This window comes from Ovis canadensis, chromosome 23 (assembly GCF_042477335.2).
Source record: "Ovis canadensis isolate MfBH-ARS-UI-01 breed Bighorn chromosome 23, ARS-UI_OviCan_v2, whole genome shotgun sequence".
NCBI classification, from domain to species: domain Eukaryota; kingdom Metazoa; phylum Chordata; class Mammalia; order Artiodactyla; family Bovidae; genus Ovis; species Ovis canadensis.
The window spans coordinates 48,389,068-48,407,705 of record NC_091267.1 but is presented as its reverse complement, the minus strand read 5'-3'; the positions used below and the strand labels follow the sequence as shown (position 1 = coordinate 48,407,705).

The window sequence follows — 18,638 nt, the reverse complement described above, 5'->3', positions numbered from 1 at the left end:
GGGCAGTATTTTTCCCAGCTGTATTGAGCCATAATGAACATATTGTGTAAGTTTAAGGTATACATTGTGATGTTTTAATGCATATATATATTGTGAAATGTTCACCATGGTAAGGTTAGTAAATACGTCCTTCCCCTCACATAATTACCACTTTGTCTATTCATCTTAAAGGAGGATTTGGTGTTTTAATTATAACAGCTTCTTGCACCTAGACCTACTTTAGATGTTTGTATATAGAAGTAATTTTATTATAGACAGAGATAATGATACAGTATTAAAGTTGTACAGTTTCTAACATTTTGAAAAGATAGTTTTCATGAGTAATTCAGTTCATTCTTTTGATTTGGCACATAATCCCACTTTCATTGAGGTCTTCCCATACTTTGTATACTGTGCAACATTGGCACTGTATAAAATGAGTAAAATACCACCTTAAAAAAGCTCATGATCTGCCTGTGGTATCTTTGGACATTACATTTTATTTTCCTTTTTTCTTATATGTGTTATGTTGCTAAATTTGAGGTAAGGAAAACTTGCACTGTTACATTAATTTGGCCAAGAGCTGTAGCCCAAAGCTTCATTTTTCCCCCCGCAGGCCTATAGCAGAGCACTTCACATAGAAATAGAATTTGATTGGACAGAGGTCTTATTATTCAAGCTTCTACTTAATGTATCAGATTGGTCCCTGGTGTCATTTGTATGTGGTATGGCAGGTCAAGTGTGGTATTCTAAAGAAAAGGAAAGCTGATATTTCCTCCTCAAATAGTGGTGGGCAATATGGAAAAGGAAAGCTATCCACCCTGTAAATCTCTCCATATATGGTTAGTACTCAGTAAATCAGTTGACACTAAACTTAAGTTTATCTCATAGATATGTACGTAAAAAAAGATAATCTCTGTTTTCTTCTTGGCAGGTGTCCTTGTAGACTTGGGTCTGGAGGAAAATGGAACAGCCTATCAGAGAGCAGAGAAATATGTTGTTCGTCTAGACAATGAGATACAAACCAAGTTTGAAGTTTTTATGAGAAGGGTGAAACAGAACCCGTACACGCTGTTTGTGCTAGTTCATGACAACTCCCATGTGGAACTAACGAGGTGATTGCTTCAGAGTGAGCAAATACAATATTTCTTCTCAAACAGTAATGGTTATGTAATAAATGATTTAAAAGGTGGTAATTTGAAAGCTCATCTTCTCATGGGTAACTCATTCCTGCCCTTTCCTTGCTCTCCCAGTGTTTCTTACTGCTTTAATATTGATGTTAACTATACTGTGGGCGAATTTTCAAATTCAGAGTTTCAAGTTCCTGTTAAAATTCCCTCTTAAGAGCATCTTGGGACTCAGCTGCTCCAGGGAAAGGGCAACAGCAAGGAGGAGCTGGTGAGCAGCCTCCCAGAAGGTCCACGTGCTTCCCTGTTGCAGCCTCTCTTCCTCCTTGGTTCTTCTCCTACCCTCCCTTTCCGGGCCCTCTTTTCCTTCCTCTCCTGCTATTTCTCCTCCTCCTTACCTTTCTCTCTTCCCTCTTCCCTTTAACAGCAGTAGGGATGCCACATCCATGATCTGAGAGCATTTTCAGAGTCTTCCACAATTTACCAGTTTAAACAAGGGAACATTCTCTTTATGGGCTTTTTGATGATAGGGTAGTATGTGTGGTGTGATGGAATCAGATCAAATCACAGTACTTATCTGGTAGGGGGTATCTTTGTTGCTATGGATTGGAAAAAGCAAAAAGATTTTTTTTAAGGAAAAATAGTTGTCACATATTACATATCATGGTTTGTCCGAAAATTTTAGCATCCTCAAGCAATCACAGACTTTCTTCCCTTGGGACACACTGAGGTTAGGCATCTGGATTTTGTTTTTTGATCTGTGATAGAGACGTTAGAATTACAAAAGCACTTGTTCAGAAGTTAGAATGTGCTTGGTACTCCATAATCTGGTCTAGAGCCCCATGCAGGTGTAAGTAAGATCTTGCATAACTTGTTAAATTTGCAGAGAAGGACAGAGGGGTGAGAAGGGGGTAGGAAAGGTAAAGAAAAGAAATTTTGCCCACATCCTGTTCAGTTACTGCTTGTGTTCTATGAGCAGAAATAGCTCACTGACCTTATATACCTCATCTTTGAAACTTCTGAGGGTTTCACACTGAATCTCTCTGTTTAACTCTCATGGGAATTGAGATTACTTCTTTGACTATATATATATATATATATATACACACACACACACCCAAACGCATGTGTTTTTGAGGCTGCATGGAAACCTGGTACATCCGCATTGAACGGAACAAAGATATAAAAGTGTTGGTCATGGGGAGAGGGCAGGAAGAGCCCTCTCCATGGTCTAGCAGCCTCAAGGGAGGAAGCAAAGTGTATTAACACAGCAAGGATTCTTTGTCGTTTGGGGAATCTCTCTAGGGGCACAGATCATTGCTCAGCATCATTTTTTGATCGAGAGCTCTCTTACACTGGTGAGGCTTTCAAACTAAAATAATCCACCTCAAGCTACAGACTTGGATATCCTTGGCTTGGATAATGGAGTTTAGACTTCAAGGTGTATCATGGACAAACTGAAAAAGGAAAAAAAAAATGTCCCTGAAAGCTGTCTGAAAGGGGTAAGAAAGAGGGTTGTTTCTGCTCTTCTACATCAAATGCTGATTGTTTCCACTGCTGGTCTCAGTTAATAAGAACTGAAAAAAAAATAGGAGCTAAGACATGACCTCTATTTTGCTCTCTGATTGTGCATCTAGTCACGTAAATGAGGAGGTGTTAATGTGACTTTCAATGTCTCCACAGTGTCATGTCGGGCTCTTTGTCACATGGTGAGCCAGGCCATGGATTGGCTGACAGGGTCATTAACGGCAGAGAGGTTCTGGAAGCTTTCAACCTCCTGGTGCTCCAGGTCACCTCCTGTCCATACACTCTGCAGACCCAACAGTCCCGAATCAGCACCAGCAACGAGGTGCACTGGATGCAGCTGGACAGCACAGTGAGTCTCTCCCCTACCTTCATGTTCTCAGTTCCCTCGGGAGCAGAATAGCATCATAAAACATGATCAGAAGCCTCACGGATGCTTTAGCTTCTGAAAGTTCCATATACTTACAATTAGTATTCACTAAAGGCTAAAGAATGGGCTTCCCAGGTGACTCAGTGGTAAAGAATCCACCTGCCAATGCAGGAGACTCGGTTTTAATCCCTGGGTTGGAAAAATCCCCTGGAGAAGGAAATGGCAACCCACTCCAGTATTGTTGCCTGGAGAATCCCATGGATAGAGGAGCCTGGTGGGCTACAGTCCATGAGGTCGTAAAGAGTCAGACACAACTTAGTGACTAAATAATAACAACACCAAAAGCTAGTGAATAGTCTTCTCTATGAATTTGATTCGGTGGGCTCTACTTTGGGTTATCGTGCAGATACAAAACTATCCATCTGTGGAGTTTGTCCCCCTAAAATGTAACATGATCTGACATAATCATCGATATCCTGGATTAGTTCTGTGCTTTTGAATGATTCATTCGGAGACTTCCCTGGTGGTTCAGTTGTTAAGACTGTTTTCCAATGCAGGGCATGTGGGTTCCATCCCTGGTCAGATAGCTAATGCCTCCTGGCCAAAAAACCAAAACAGAAAACAGAAGCAATACTGTAACAAATTCAATAAAGACGTTAAAAAAGTCCACATTATAAAAGAGAGAGAGAGAGAGACATAGAGAAAACAGATTGGTGGTTGCCAATTGGTGGGGGCTGGAGGGCAGACAAAATGGGTGAAGGTGGTCAAAAGGTACCAAAATCCAGTTATAAAATGAATAATGTACAGCAAGATAACAATAGTTCATAACACTGTACAGCCCATTTGAAAATTGCTTAGAGAGTAGATCTTAAAAGTTCTCACCACGAGAAAAAAAGAATTACAACCATATGTGGTGATGGGTGGATGTTAACTAAACTTGTGGTGATAATTTCACAACATAAGCAAATAGCAGATTATTATGTTGTACACCTGGAACTAATGTAATGTTCATGTCCATTATATTTCAATAGTTTTAAAAAAGAAAAAAATCAAGTTATACACCCTGTGTGTTAGTCACTCAGTCATGTCTGACTCTTGCAACCCCATGGACTGTATGTAGCCCATTAGGCTCCTCTGTCCACGGGATTCTCCAGACAAGAATACTGGAGTGGGTTGCCATTTCCTTCTCCAATATATACGTCTTAAATAAATACAATTTTCATTTGTAAAAACAAAATGACAAACATAGAAAAGAAAAGAAAAACAAAGTAGAAGAAGACAATTGCAAAAAGCCAAAGTGGTCTGTGGGTTGAAGGAGGGAAAGTGCCACCCATTTGAGAGCATCAGGAATGGTGACGAGGACAGCGCGCACGGGGTGGTCTCTGGAGGAGAGGAAGGACAGAGCAGACACTGCCGACAGCAGACATCAGGGCAGGGCCAGAGAGGAGGAAGCACCAGGCATTGTTCAGAAAATACTTAGTGGGATTGAATGAAACCTGCAAACATACATATGGAATCTTTGAGACAAGGCTGGGAAAGCTTACGCTTGTTACACGTCGGTGAATGATTTTTTAGCAAAGGCGCAGTATTATTAGAAATAGCAGAACCTACTCTTTTTTCTTTTTTGGCTGTGCACGCAGTTTGCAGGATCTTAGTTTCCTGATCAAGGATTGAACCCAGGCCATTGCAGTGAAAGTGCTGACTCCTAACCGCTGGACCGCCAGGGAACTCCCAGAATATGCATAATTCTTATATTTTTTAGTTCCACCATTATTCAATGTTAATATACAGCTCTGTGAATTTTCACGAACTGAACATACCCGTGGAACCAGCACCCAGATGAAAAACTAGAACACGAGCTTTACTCCAGAGGCCAGGCACTCTGTCGCCAGAAGGAGGCACTCTTCTGGCTTGGTTTGCTATATAAATGGAACTGTGCAATAGACATGGGCTTTCCAGGTGGCGCTAGTGGTAAAGAACCCGCCTGCCGGTGCAGGAGATGGAAGAGATTCAGGATTGATCCCTAGGTTGGGAAGATCCTCTGGAAGAGGAAATGGCAACCCACTCCAGCATTCTACCTGGAGAATCCCATGGACAGAGAAGCCTAGCAGGCTGCAGTCCATGGGGTCGCGAAGAATCGGACACGACTGAGGTGATGGGCAGGGAGGCCTGGCTTGCTGCCATTCATGGGGTTGCAAAGAGTCGGACACGACTGAGCAACTGAACTGAACTAAAGTGATGCAGACATGCAGCAGGCGCTCTGTGATATATAACTTCTTTTGCTCAACATTGTGAGATTCTTTTATATTTCACATGAGTCGTGAAACAGTCGTTCTTTTGGTTGTATACAGGTTACGCTGGGTGACTCACCACAGTTGATTTATTCACCCTGTTCACTGATTTCAGTTGCTGCTTTGAGCATTCTAGCTCATGCCTTTTAGTAGACATCTGTATACACTTTTGTTGGGTATGTATCTGGGAGTGAAATTGCTGAGTGCAGAGTTCAGCTTTAGTGGATACTAAGAGGCTGCATTTTAGGGCAATTTATTGACTATAAGAGGTCAAGTCAAAGTGATTAGAAAGGTGGGGGTGAGTCATCCGGCTTCTCTGATAATTCAGGTTCGAATGAACGAGTACCTCAATCAGAATAGAGGTGCTGGCAATAAAGAGGATGGAAGAAATGGTAACTTTTCTAGGATTTGTTTTTTGAGGAAGAGGGAAAAGGCAGAGATATTTTTAAGGTGGTGCCTTTAGTGGGAAAAGAGAAGATAGTAGAGCAGTAGAGCTGCGTGTGGAGGGCACACAACACAGATGTGAACTGAGCAGAGGCCAGGCAAGTGCGCCGTGGCAGACACAGAGCTGGGGTAGGAGCTGGGACTCTGTGCTGAGGATCTGGAATATTTTTTCAGGAACGCTGATCACTGACCGAAGCAGCTGGTATAGATAAAATCATGGAAGAAAGTAATGAAGAGAATGGCTGAGAGAGCAGCGAGGCCAAGGACTGAGGGTTTGGCCTCAGGAGTCCTTGGTGACCTTCCAGGGAATAGTGTCCACGGAGCAGAGGGTTGGGCTGGAGGGAAAGCAGAGATGGCTGCGCAAAGACAGGGAGTGCTAAGCTCAGGGTCACTGACAGGGCAGGACTCTGGGAGCGGAGATTTTTTTATTTTAAGCAGAGGAACATTTTCCCCAAAGATACAAGAATTCAGTAAATCATGTCACTTATGATTTGTGATACTGGGGGAGCCCAGTAGCTCTAGTTCTTCAAACCCTGCTAGCTCCAGGTGATTCTAAGCCATCTGTGTAACAAGCTGCCCCTATCATTTTGCTAAGAAAAAAAAGAGAAGGAAAAAAAATGAAAGCATTTTGTTCAGATCTTCTCACTTTTTAACTGGATTGGGGGATTGCTGTTGAGTTATACGAGCTCTTTATGGATACTAGATATTAACCCCTCATCAGGTAAATGGTTTGCAAGTATTTTCTCCTATCCAGTAGGTTGCGTTTTCACTTTGTTTCCTTTGCTGTGCAGAAGCTTTTTAGTCTGATATAGTCCCACTTGCTTATTCAAAATTTTTTCTAATTTTCAGGCAATAACATGTTTCAGGTCCCTCCTCCCCAACCCTGAAAATCAGACACCTTGTGCCCTGCCCTCACTGGCTTTTGCTCTGTGTTTTGAACCAGGAGGATGTGAGCTGTGAGGAGAAGCTGTACTTCGGCCTGAACGAGTACAGTAAATCTCTGCAGTGGGGAATCACGAGCCCCCTTCTCAGATGTGACGAGACATTTGAAAAAATGGTGAACACGCTCTTGGAAAGGTAAGTAAGGACCTTCAACCTTGTCTTTAGCTGCTCTTGTTTGTCTGAACACGCCAAACGTCCTTTTTGTCAGAGTCACAGGGAGTTTTGGTGGAGCCCAGGCTATGCAAATGACACTCAAGAGCAGAATAAAAATAGCCTGTCCTGAGATGACCTTTCACTCAGCTGGGTTTTCTATCATCATCCAGGACCAGCGAAGGAATCCGGTGACCCCGAGTGGGAAGGAGGACCACCTTCCGTGCTCTGAATCATCTCCCAGGCAGGTTCACAGCTGCACCCAGAGATGATTCGGGCAGAGAGGGATTGGCTTATTAGAAGCCGTTCCTCTGGGGTCTGGCTTCCCCCTCCCCATCATGCACCCCACACTTTTCTCCTCTGTCTACCACAGGCAAGCACCCTCAGTAAAGAAATGAGACTTTACTATGAGAGACTTGAAGTGTAAACTGCTGCTGCTGCTGCTAAGTCACTTCAGTCATGTCCGACTCTGTGTGACCCCATAGACAGCAGCCCACCAGGCTCCCCCATCCCTGGGATTCTCCAGGCAAGAACACTGGAGTGGGTTGCCATTTCCTTCTCCAATGCATGAAAGTGAAAAGTGAAAGTGAAGTCGCTCAGTTGTGTCTGACCCTCAGCGACCCCAGGGACTGCAGCCTTCCAGGTTCCTCCATCCATGGGATTTTCCAGGCAGGAGTACTGGGGTGCCATTGCCTTCTCCGGAAGTGTAAACTGGAGAACACTAAAGACTGGAGAACACTAAAGAACAATCAGATTGTTTGAGCTCAGTTTCAAGTGGCCCTCCTCTAGTCCCCGACTTTGGGGTAAAGGCTTATGACTCTGTCTCCTTTTTCTTCCTCAATTTCAAGTCAAATGCTGGAAGAGCAAAGGGATTTTCTGTTTTGTTTGTTCATTTTATTTCCCCTCTCTGATCTTGAACTATAGACTCAAAAAAAGAGGCATAAGAATTTAATCTAATAGGGAATTCTGCAGCAGTCCAGTGGTTAGGACCATGATTGAATCTGTGGTCGGGGAACTGAGATCCCTCAAGCTGGCCATGGCCAAAAAAAAGAAAAGAATTTAACCTAGCAGAGGTTCCTCCCTGTCCACTACAATATTCTGTCTGATCATCCAGTGATGGGGCAGTCAAGGCACTATGTGATGAGATACATTTTTAGTAGCTCTAGTTCTTAACACTGTCTCTCATTTATCACAAACCATCTATTTAAAAGCTGCCCTGTAAGGTTGCTAAGAAAAAGAAATAAAGATGATCAGGGAGAAACGTCCTACCCAGCAAGTTATTGGGTGGTGTCAGGAAAAGGAACAGGCTTGCAGTGGGATTTTGTACTTTCGCAGCTGTTGGGTTTGAGAAGACTTAACAGACACTGAGATGTTAATCCCCTCATGGCACCTGTGATCTGAGATTTCTAAAGCCACCTCATGAGTGTCCCCTCTAAGGGTTCCCCAGCCTCCTGTTCTATCTACCAGCTTGGAACCTATCTTTTCTTTCAGTAACATCTTGCAGTTTTATAACTTGTATTTTAATGGACAGTCCCATCAGCTCCTATACAACTTTTGTAATCCTTACAAAAACTATGATTACAATTGAATACAAACAAAAACAAAATTGGGAAAACTATTCACTTCTAAATTCATAGCTCTTTCAGTGTAAAATTTAAAAGCCTGCATGTCAGATGGTAAAGAATCTGCCTGCATTGTGGAAGACCTGAGTTCATTCCCTGGGTTGGGAAAATCCCCCGGAAAAGGGATTGGCAACCCACTCCAGTATTCCTGCTTGGAGAATTCCATGGACAGAGGAGCCTGGTGGGCTACAGTCCATGGGGTCACAAAGAGTCAAACTCAACTGAGCAACTAACACTTTCACTTTTCATATCAAAGTTACCCTTTGGTCTAACTTTGGTTTTCTTACATGCCGCAGCAAAAAAAAAAAAAACAAAAAAAACAAAAAAAAAAACACCAGTAAGCCTTAAACTTGCATCATCTGTGCTCACTTCCTCCAGCCCAGGTCCCCCAGGCTCATAATAGCTATGATTTATTGAACACTTGAATGGATTGGTTCAGGAGGACCGATGGAACTAAAGGAGTTCTTTACTTTTCCCCAGTCTACTAAATCTTTACCATTTGAGAAGACATTGTCAAAGAACTGAATAAAATCCACACTCTTGTCTCTGACTGACTGGATGACCTTAGGCAAGTAGCTGAATTTCCCCCAGTCCTTAAATCAGCATCCTTCCATGAGAAAGTGAATCAGAACCCAGGGAATCAATCCATGGTCTTTTCCAGCTCTAAGTACTTCAAAACCATAGTAGTCATTTGCTGACCTGAACTGGTATTTGACCGTAGGCTTTCCTGTGCAAGGCTGGTGATGACTGTTTCACTTTAAATAGAATTATAAAGTGGAACAAAGGTGAAATTCCCCTCTGGTCTACCCAGCTGCTAGGAAGCTGCCTGTGCTACAAGCCAGCATCCAGGAAGAAAGTTCATAGACCTGCCATCCTTCCGCAGGCTCCACGGGAGGCCCAGCCAAGCTCCGGTCCAGGCCTTGCTTTCCCCAGGCCTACTTTCTTGACCAGCACCTCTTCAGGTCTGCAAGTGTGTCCTCTTTACCCATGTGTATTCCTTCTGTCTTCTGGCTGGGTCTTATGAGGAATAGCACGTAAATGAGAGGTTTATTTTCTGCCTGCTCTGTAATTGTAAAAAAAAGAAAAAAAAAAAAACCCAGCTGAGTTGGTCCAGTGGAAGGTGGTGAGCGGGGAATGTTGGGGTGAGGCAAGGACACCCCTGCTATTTATTTCCCGGGGCTCCTTCCGCCCAGGTGGATGGGAGACCACACCACTAGGGGATGCTATTTCTCCAGCCGGCTCCAAGCTTCCTCCATTTTCATGAGAAGATACTGTTATTGCCCTGACTCAATGGACGTGAGTTTGAGCAAATTCTAGGAGATGGTGAAGGACAGGAAAGCCTGATGTGTTGCAGTCCCTGGGGTCGGAAAGACTCAGACAGGACTTAGCGACTGAACAACAACAATTGTTATTGCTACTAGGGAGCTGACCTCAAATTAGCCATAATAATTACTCTTTTTACTCCTTATACTTCACAGACATTACATTAGTGTATCAGTTTCCTCAACTGTAATTTTAAGTATCAGAGAAATAAGCTACCAAGCATTCAAACCCCAGGACAGCAGCAAGAGCTTAGAATTTAGGGATGATCGTTTACAACTCTGTGGATAGTCTGAGTGGACCAGTGCTTCTCAAGATACAATGTGGTACAGATCACCTGGGGACCTTGTCCAGGCTGTTTCTGATTCCGTGCACATCGGGTAGGAGGGTTTGGCACATCTAACAAGCATCCCCAGTGGGGATGCTGCTGGTTCAGAGACCACTCTGGGAGAAGCTTGGATCCCTAGACTGTCCCTAAGCCTCTTGAACTCGAGGTACCTGTGCCAGCAGGTGTTGTGAGCTCAGCTTTTCCATCTAGTGATGTGGGCTTCAAGGTCATTCTTCTTTTTAAACTTTTTAATTTTGTGTTGGGGTATAGCCGATTAACAATGTTGTGATAGTTTCAGGTGAACAAGGAAGGGACTGATCCATACATAGGCACGTATCCACTCTCCCCCAAACTCCCCTCCCATCCAGGCTGCCACATAACATTGAGCAGAGTTCCCTGTGCTCTACAGGAGGTCTCCAAGTTCATTCTTTTTTAACAAATTTATTTATTTTTAATTGAGAGATAGTTGCTTTACAATATTGCTTTGGTTTCTGCTGTACATCACCATGAATCAGCCATAGGTATACATATGTCCCCTCCCTCTTGAATCTCCCTCCTACCTGCCATCCCATCCCACCCCTCTGGGTTGTTACCGAACCTCAGTTTGAGTTCCCTGAGTCATGCAGCAAATTTCCTCTGGCTATTTTACAAACGGTAGGGTATATGCTTCCATGCTTCTCTCTCCATTCGTCCCGCCTTCTCTTTCCTCCCCGCGACCCGCGTCCATAGTCTGTTCTCTCTGTCTGCATCTCCACTGCTGCCCTGCGAATAGGTTCATCAGTACCATCTTTCTAGGTTCCATACATATGTGTCAGTATCCGATATCTGTTTTTCTCTTTCTGACTTCACTCTGTATAATAGGCTCTAGGTTCATCCACCTTATAAGAACAGACTCAAATCCAGGTCATTCTTGAGCTCAAGCCCACCACCCACCACTGTCCCCTGCCCACCCTGCTGGGTCTCTGTTCCTACTGCACAGCCCTCGTGATCCCAGGGCCCCACGGCCCCCATGCTAGCGCCCCTGTGTTCTGTTGAAGGTACCCCAGGCTGCACAGCATGGTGGTTCGCTGCTACCTGCTCATCCAGCAGTACTCAGAGGCTCTGATGGCTCTGACCACCGTGGCGTCCCTACGTGACCACAGCACACCAGAGACCCTCAACATCATGGATGACCTCCTCAGCTGCCCGGGGAAGAACCGCAGCGGGCGCGGACACATGCTCATCCTCAGGGTGCCCTCCGTGCAGCTGGCGATGCTGGCCAAGGAGCGGCTGCAGGAGGTGCGCGACAAGCTGGGGCTCCAGTACCGCTTCGAGGTGGTCCTGGGGAACCCCGCCTCTGAACTCAGCGTGGCAGCCCACTTTGTGGCACGACTAAAGGTTAGCAATGGACAGACCTTCGCTCCAATTTCTAGGACCCCCCCCACCCCCACCCCGTGCAGGCGGCTCAGAGGCCTGCAGTTTGCTAGAGTTTGGCACAAGTGTCACACAATCTTCATGACAACATTAAGGCTAAGCTAAGGGATGTGTCCGCCTTCCTAGTTTATTAACATTCAGTCTGGGTCCCCCATGCTAGTGCATGCATGCCGTTGGTCTTCCATGCTCTCCGACTGCAGGTGCAAAAAAAAATGCGATGACCCAATTTCACCCCTGTTTATTGACCTTGTTCGAGATTCATCTAGCCCTCGGCCACCTATTTTCTCAGAAAAAAAAAAAAAAAAGGTAAGTTGTTCTCTCAGACCTCCATGGGGGCACGCCTTTCAGTATCATCCATTCACTGAATCTTTTCTGTCCACCCAGAGTCGGTAAAGTATCCTGTTTTCTCTTCAGGGCTCACAGAGGACGATTGCCCACCCTCTTGCATGAGGATTCCCCAACAGTTTGCTGTTTCTTTGTACTTGCTTTGGCCCCAAGTGTGGGCTGAACTGAGACTCTTCCAAGCCTGTGCATGGCTAAGTCCCCCACCCCTCTGCACGGGGAAGGCATTGCTTTTTCTGAACCCCTCCTGTCAGGTGTGGTGGGGGCGGGGGAGACTTCTTTGATCAACTAACCTAAGTCCCTACCTCATGGCCCGCTCAGATTTTTCTGGGGACTCTTCTAATCCAATGTGTCCCAGCCCTTTGACAGCACTTAATGAAATTCTGCACACAGATAGGTGCGGTACTGAGCAAGGTACTCTATGTCTGGGTTAGATCAACATGGTTTCTGAACTTTGCAGAAACTAAATACTGAGCTAACCTGGATGAAGAAAAGCCTAGTTTGGCACAAATTGTATAAAAAGAAAGCATGCAGTCTTAGAGGAGTTACATTTCCATCTGGGCTGCAGTTTACCAGCTACAAAATGAGCATTAGACTGCCTGGTCTCTAAGGGCTGTAATTTGAGCATTATTATTTCATATTCATAGAGCGTTTTACAAATGTAAACCTTTGTATTGTGTATAACTACCTAACTCAAATAATCCAAAATGCAAACAAAATGTCTTGTATTAGCTTGATACACAGTTGGAACAAATAAATCTGTCTAAACATAGAAGCTCCTATATTTAGTGGAAGTTGTAACATTTACATTTCACATATGGATATATAGATATAATGTTCACGGTTTTGAATTAAAGTCATAAACCACAATATAGCAGTATTCCTGGGATAAGTAAGAAATGAGAATCCTGAAACTCTTCTTACAATACAACTTGTTAGTTATGAGACAATTTGAATGATGCTAATGATGAGGAATCTGGACAGGCAGGTAATCAGCACTGCTCTGTGAGGTCTCGCACACCTACTGCAGGGAGATGTTCTAAAAGGCTATGAGGCTGCAAGGTCTACTCTGGGTCTCTGTTGGCACTGACCGTGTGTAGCTGCTTAGAGCGTCTTAGGTCGTTTGTTCAGATATTACTAAATCAGTGTAAATCAGCAGTCTTCAATAATTTGCGCCTGTGGGCCATAGTTTGAAAACCAGTCAATAATTGAGGTTCCTACCTGGCTGCAACGGAGAAGGCAATGGCACCCCACTCCAGTACTCTTGCCTGGAAAATCCCATGGACAGAGGAGCCTGGTGGACTGCAGTCCATGGGGTCACTGACAGTCTGACACAACTGAGCGACTTCACTTTCACTTTTCACTTTTACTTTTCACTTTCATGCGTTGGAGAAAGAAATGGCAACCCATTCCAGTGTTCTTGCCTGGAGAATCCCAGGGACAGGGGAGCCTGGTGGGCTGCCGTCTATGGGGTCACACAGAGTCGGACATGACTGAAGCGACTTAGCAGCAGCAGCAGCAGCCTGGCTGCAAGCACATCAGAATCACCTGCAGGGCTTCCAGGGGTTGCTAGGGGTGTGCCATGAAGAGATCTCAAGTGATTACTTCTCAAGCAGTTACACCTCAATTCGCATGAGTAGTGGCCAAGCACCAGCTACACAGAAGAGATTTCCAGGGACTTCCTTGGTGGTCCAGTGGTTAAGACTCTGACCTATAATGCAGGAGTGCAGGTTTGATCCTCTTGGAACTAAGATCCCACATGTGTGGGGGATGGCTTAAAAAAAAGAGAGTTTCCATATGTTCAAAATCCCTCAATCACATCGATCCATCCTTTTTATATTCCACCTTTTTATTTTTAAAAATATTTATTTTTATTTATTTATTTGTCTGTACCGGGTCTTTGTTTCCGCACACGGGATCTTTAGTTGGTAGCATGTGGAATCTAGTTCCCTGACCAGGGATCAAAGCCAGGCCCCCTGCATTGCAAGGTAGAATCTTAACCACTGGACCAGCATGGAAGTCCCTATTTTCCACTAGTGTGGAAGTGAAAATTTGAAACATTCACATCCCTAGTAAGACTGCCACTTGGCAGGTGGCTCTGTTTCACCTGCTGATTTCTAAATTATTAATACCAACCTTTACCACTGATGAAACAGCACCAGGATCCCTTTTGTCTCTGCTGCTGCTGCTGCTGCTAAGTCTCTTCAGTCGTGTCTGACTCTGTGCAACCCCATAGACGGCAGCCCACCAGGCTCCCCTGTCCATGCCTTTTGTCTCTAGCCTTGGGTAATATCCAGTGCCTCTTTTTCCATTAGGGGGCCTTATTTTTGTGCTTGTTCTTTAGGTATTGTGGTTAACTTTTAAGTGATAATAAGTACTTTGGAAGGATATAAGTTTATATCTAAGTTAGTCTGTCCAGAAGGCCTGTGAAGCTTTCATTAGATTTCCTTGACCTCAAACCCCATAGGAGCCCCTAAGTCAATGCTCTCTCAGTCTTTCGTGTTGTCTTAACTGCTTCTGTAGGAAAAGCTCCCTGAGGGCATGATAGACCAGTAGAAGAACGGCAGCCATCCATCATCATAAGTAACAACGGGACAGGAAAACATTATATAATGGGTTTGTCTCGCTCTGATTGCTCAAGAGTATAAGTGGAATCTGTTTAATCATTTTTTGAAAATAATTCTCCTTATAAAACATGACATCTATTCTTCCATCATTATAACCCAACCTCATTCTTGCTAGAACCATGAAGTATATTTGGGGAGACCTAAGTATATTCAGGGATCTCATAAGTCCCACAAGAAGATTTATGAGTAAAATGATTCTTATTTGTGGAAGTATTTGCTTTGACTTAGGTAATGTTCTAGTTCCCTTTGACATGAAGATATATGGAAAACTGAATTGGGGGTGGGGAGAAACTTTCTGCTAATGTCTTAATGTTTTTGACAGATTGATTTTCTAAGACATAGAAAGTCTCTCAAACTTATAAATAGTTATGTAGATCCACTGAGTTCTCCTTGGCATAAAAATATATGACAAAAGATTGAGGTTTGGGGGCTCTTCCGGTTTTACAAACTATATGCATTTTACTTGAAATAATTGTGGGTATATTTATTTCCAAGACTGGTATTTATAGACATCAACAACCCGTAACCAAACTCTGTTATATTATATCATATCATATCTTGCCTGATATATTTCTTTTTATCCCATGTTGGTTTTAGCAAAGGAAATTCCAGTCTGTTTTAAAATAACATTATATGCATCTCTTAATACTTCACTTCATAGTTCTTGTTCCCCAAAACATCAGAAATGTCAGTTCATTTCTTATAATAATTCCTGCTAGAAAGCTGATATAAAGCCCAGTTAGATGCTACACACTTCATAAAAAGTAGTAGAAATCACCTTATCCACTTAAGAGATGGTTTATTTTCTTTCTGCTCTAAAATAGAAAAAAAATCTGTAAGATCTTTTCACTTTCGAGCATCCTTCAAGTTGAGATTTTCTTCCTCTTGATAAATTCCTGCATTTGAGATTGTTCCATTCATTAAAGATATACATATGTGTGTATATGTACATTTCAGTTAATGTATAGAGGTGAGTATATATAAGTTTTGCTGTGATTATTTTATTAGTCATTTACAACTGAAATGGTCTTTTTCAATCAATCAATCCTAAGAGTCTTTCCATTATACAAAGAAAGTGTTGTACTTAAGAGCACTGAGTCAGGTAGTTTAAGTAGGGTTTCTGTAAGGTTTGTGCCATTGGTGAGATATTTCACATTGTATATTTCTTTGATGTGCATGGCTAATAGATGATATATTCATTAAGATTTCCTGTTTTACCTTATTGAGATAACATGAAAGCCCACGAGTACTTGGTGTATTCTTTTCAGTAGCAATTAAAATATATGTACACACACAAACACACTTATTGGAAGTCATTTGGAAGCACAGATGTGTGTAAAATCTGACTGTAGAAACAAAAAAGGTAGAAACTCAATGAGGGGTTTTAATTTTATCGTATGGGTCCCCTTCTACAGACCTGGAGAGGAAATGAAGCGGAAGAATGGGTCCCTCGGACGTACCAGGACCTAGAAGGTCTGCCTTGTATTGTGATATTAACTGGCAAAGATCCTCTTGGAGAAACCTTTCCCAGGTACGATATGAATCACTAATTCTCATTTTCCATTGGTTGCTTGGCTGAGCTGACGGTTAAAACTTAGCTGATGCTCAGCCACTTCCTTCACTTGGCAAGTGAGAAGGCAATTGTTTTACTCGGGGATATAAGAAATTTAGCCTTCTTGAATTCTTTCAACTTTCCAGAGATTGCCTAGCAATTTGGGGAATGAGAGAGAAGCCCCGGAGGAGAAGTGTTTATGCATGAAAGCTGGGCAGCCAGAGAGGCAGGGAGGAGAAGCATTGCCCCCAATGAGGAGCTTTTTGGATGAAGTGTCTCTGTTAGGCTGCTGTTCCCTCAAGGATCTGGGGCCTGTGGGTTGGAAGGCAATAGCAAGAATAGTCATTGTTGTTGTTCAGTTGCTCAGTTGGGTCCAGCTCTTTGGGGCCCTGATGGACTGTAGCCCGCCAGGCTCCTCTGTCCATGGGATTCTCCAGGCAAGAATACAGGAGTGGGTTGCCATTTCCTTCTCCAGGGGAATTTTCCAACCCAGGGATTGAACCCGAGTCTTCTGCATTGGCAGGCGGATTCTTTGCTACTGAGCCACCTGGGAAGCCCAAGAATAGTCACAGCATTCACTGAATGCTTGCTGTGAGTTAAGTGAACATTGCTCAGTCATATCTGACTCTTTGTGACCCCATGGACTGTAACCCACCAGGTTCCTCTCTCCATGGGATTTTCCAGGCAAGAATACTGGCGTGGGTAGCCATTCCCTTCTCCAGGGAGTCTTTCCAACCCAGGGATCAAACCCAGGTCTCCTGTATTGTGGGCAGGTTCTTTACCGTCTGAGCCACCAGGGCAGCCCACTGGGCATTGCTCTAAACACATTGCCTGTGCCGTGTCAGTCATTCCTTGCAATAACTGTCAGCTGGGCACTGTTACTCTATTCCATGTGTGGAGAAAGTGAAGTGACTGTCCCAAGGCCCTAACAGCTAGGAGGCGGCAGCACTGAGGTTTACATTGAGGATTACCTGGCACCGAAGCTCACCATTTTGACCGCTGTCAGCCACACGTAAACGCTTCACACCTCACCAAAGACACCATTACTTTGTGCAGGTCTCTAAAGTACTGTGACCTCCGGTTAATTGATTCAAGCTACTTAACCCGCACGGCCTTGGAGCAGGAGATGGGGCTGGCCTGCTGCTACGTGTCCAAAGAGGTGATCCGGGGGCCCACTGCTGCCCTGGACCTCAGCGGCAAGGAGCAAGAGCGAGCCGTGGCAAGTGAGAATGACACCGAGGAGCTGCTGATCGACCTGGAGAGACCCCAGAGCAACAGCAGCGCCGTCACAGGAACTTCAGGTCAGTACCTTCTCTCTCCAGGGGTTGGGGCAGGAGAGAGGAAGAGGTAGAATTAGGGAAGGCAGAGGCACCTGCTGACTCCCATCCAGCTTTCAGAGTAGTGGTGGCTGACCTGGGCATCCCCTCCAGACCTCAGTCCTGGGGAGACATAGTTGACAAACTTGAGTCATGAGCAGCCACAAGATATTTGCCTGGGAAGCACTTAATGAAGAGCTTGCTAATAGGCTAAATGCATGCTTGCATGCTGCATGCTAAGTCACTTCAGTCATGTCCAACTCTTTGTGACCCTATGGACTGTAGCCTGCCAGGTTCCTCTGTCCAAGGGATCCTCCAGGCAAGAATACTGGAGTGGGTAGCCATTTCCTGCTCCAGGAGATCTTCCTGACCAATAGGCTAAATACAATAAGTAAATTTCATGAATCCTCACTAACACCACATCTCCTAGTCTCTGTACCCTAATCATCTCATCGATATTACGCATCTGATATTTGCACAAAGGCCTTCTTTTCCTTCCAGACCTTGAAGTGGTTTGTGCTAATTGACCTAGTACCTGGCACTGAGTATGTGTTTGTTTGAATGAATGAATGAGTGACTTTTCCCCCAAGTACCTAAATGGCAAGTGTTTATATACGGAAGGCTACTCTGGGACCACTGGTTGATTTGGATGAACCAGGCTACAGCCTACCAACTGCCCTCTTATTATGTTACTGTGTGGCTGATGGCAGTGCCTGGCAGCATTATTTCCAGGGCTTCCCAGGTAGCGCTAGTGGTAAAGAACCCGCCTTTCAGTGCAGGAGACATACAAGACGTCAGTTCAATCCCTGGGTAGGGAAGATCCCCTAGAGGAGGGCATGACAACCCACTCCAGTATTCTTGCCTGGAGAATCTCATGGACAGAGGAGGCTTGTGGGCTATGGTCCATGGGGTCCCAAAGAGTTGGACACAACTGAAGCAACTTACCCCCCACACACACACACACAGCATTATTTCCTTTTTTTTTTCTGATTGTGAAGGTTATAATAGAGTGTAATATAGGGAACTTGGAGAATGTAATGAAGTATAGAGAAGAGATGAAAAATGAAAATCCCACAACAGAGGGAGCCACCATTCATGTTCCTTCTGCCCTGTGTTTCCCTTCTCTTACCTCATGACACTGACACACACACACGCAAACAAACACACACACACCCCTTCCGAATGGAAGAGGCAGGTATCTGTGCCTGGAAGAGCATGAGAACTGTTTTACCGAGGTCTGCTTCAGTCATGGGTCAGGGCTGTATCCCCAGCCTCCAACGACAGGCTCCCC

At 44.3% G+C, this 18,638-nt stretch overlaps 1 protein-coding gene across 4 annotated transcripts in view; it reads left to right on the top strand.

Moving 5' to 3' along the window:
- Positions 1 to 18,638, top strand: part of GREB1L (GREB1 like retinoic acid receptor coactivator) — a 248,531-nt gene that overhangs the window by 208,398 nt on the left and 21,495 nt on the right. For all 4 annotated transcript variants that reach the window (XM_069568906.1, XM_069568905.1, XM_069568904.1 and 1 more), the window contains 6 exons: positions 914 to 1,094; positions 2,790 to 2,982; positions 6,679 to 6,812; positions 11,135 to 11,474; positions 15,895 to 16,010; positions 17,088 to 17,332. In XM_069568906.1, coding sequence (XP_069425007.1) covers positions 914 to 1,094; positions 2,790 to 2,982; positions 6,679 to 6,812; positions 11,135 to 11,474; positions 15,895 to 16,010; positions 17,088 to 17,332 — 1,209 coding nt within the window. The remainder of the gene's footprint in view (positions 1 to 913; positions 1,095 to 2,789; positions 2,983 to 6,678; positions 6,813 to 11,134; positions 11,475 to 15,894; positions 16,011 to 17,087; positions 17,333 to 18,638) is intronic.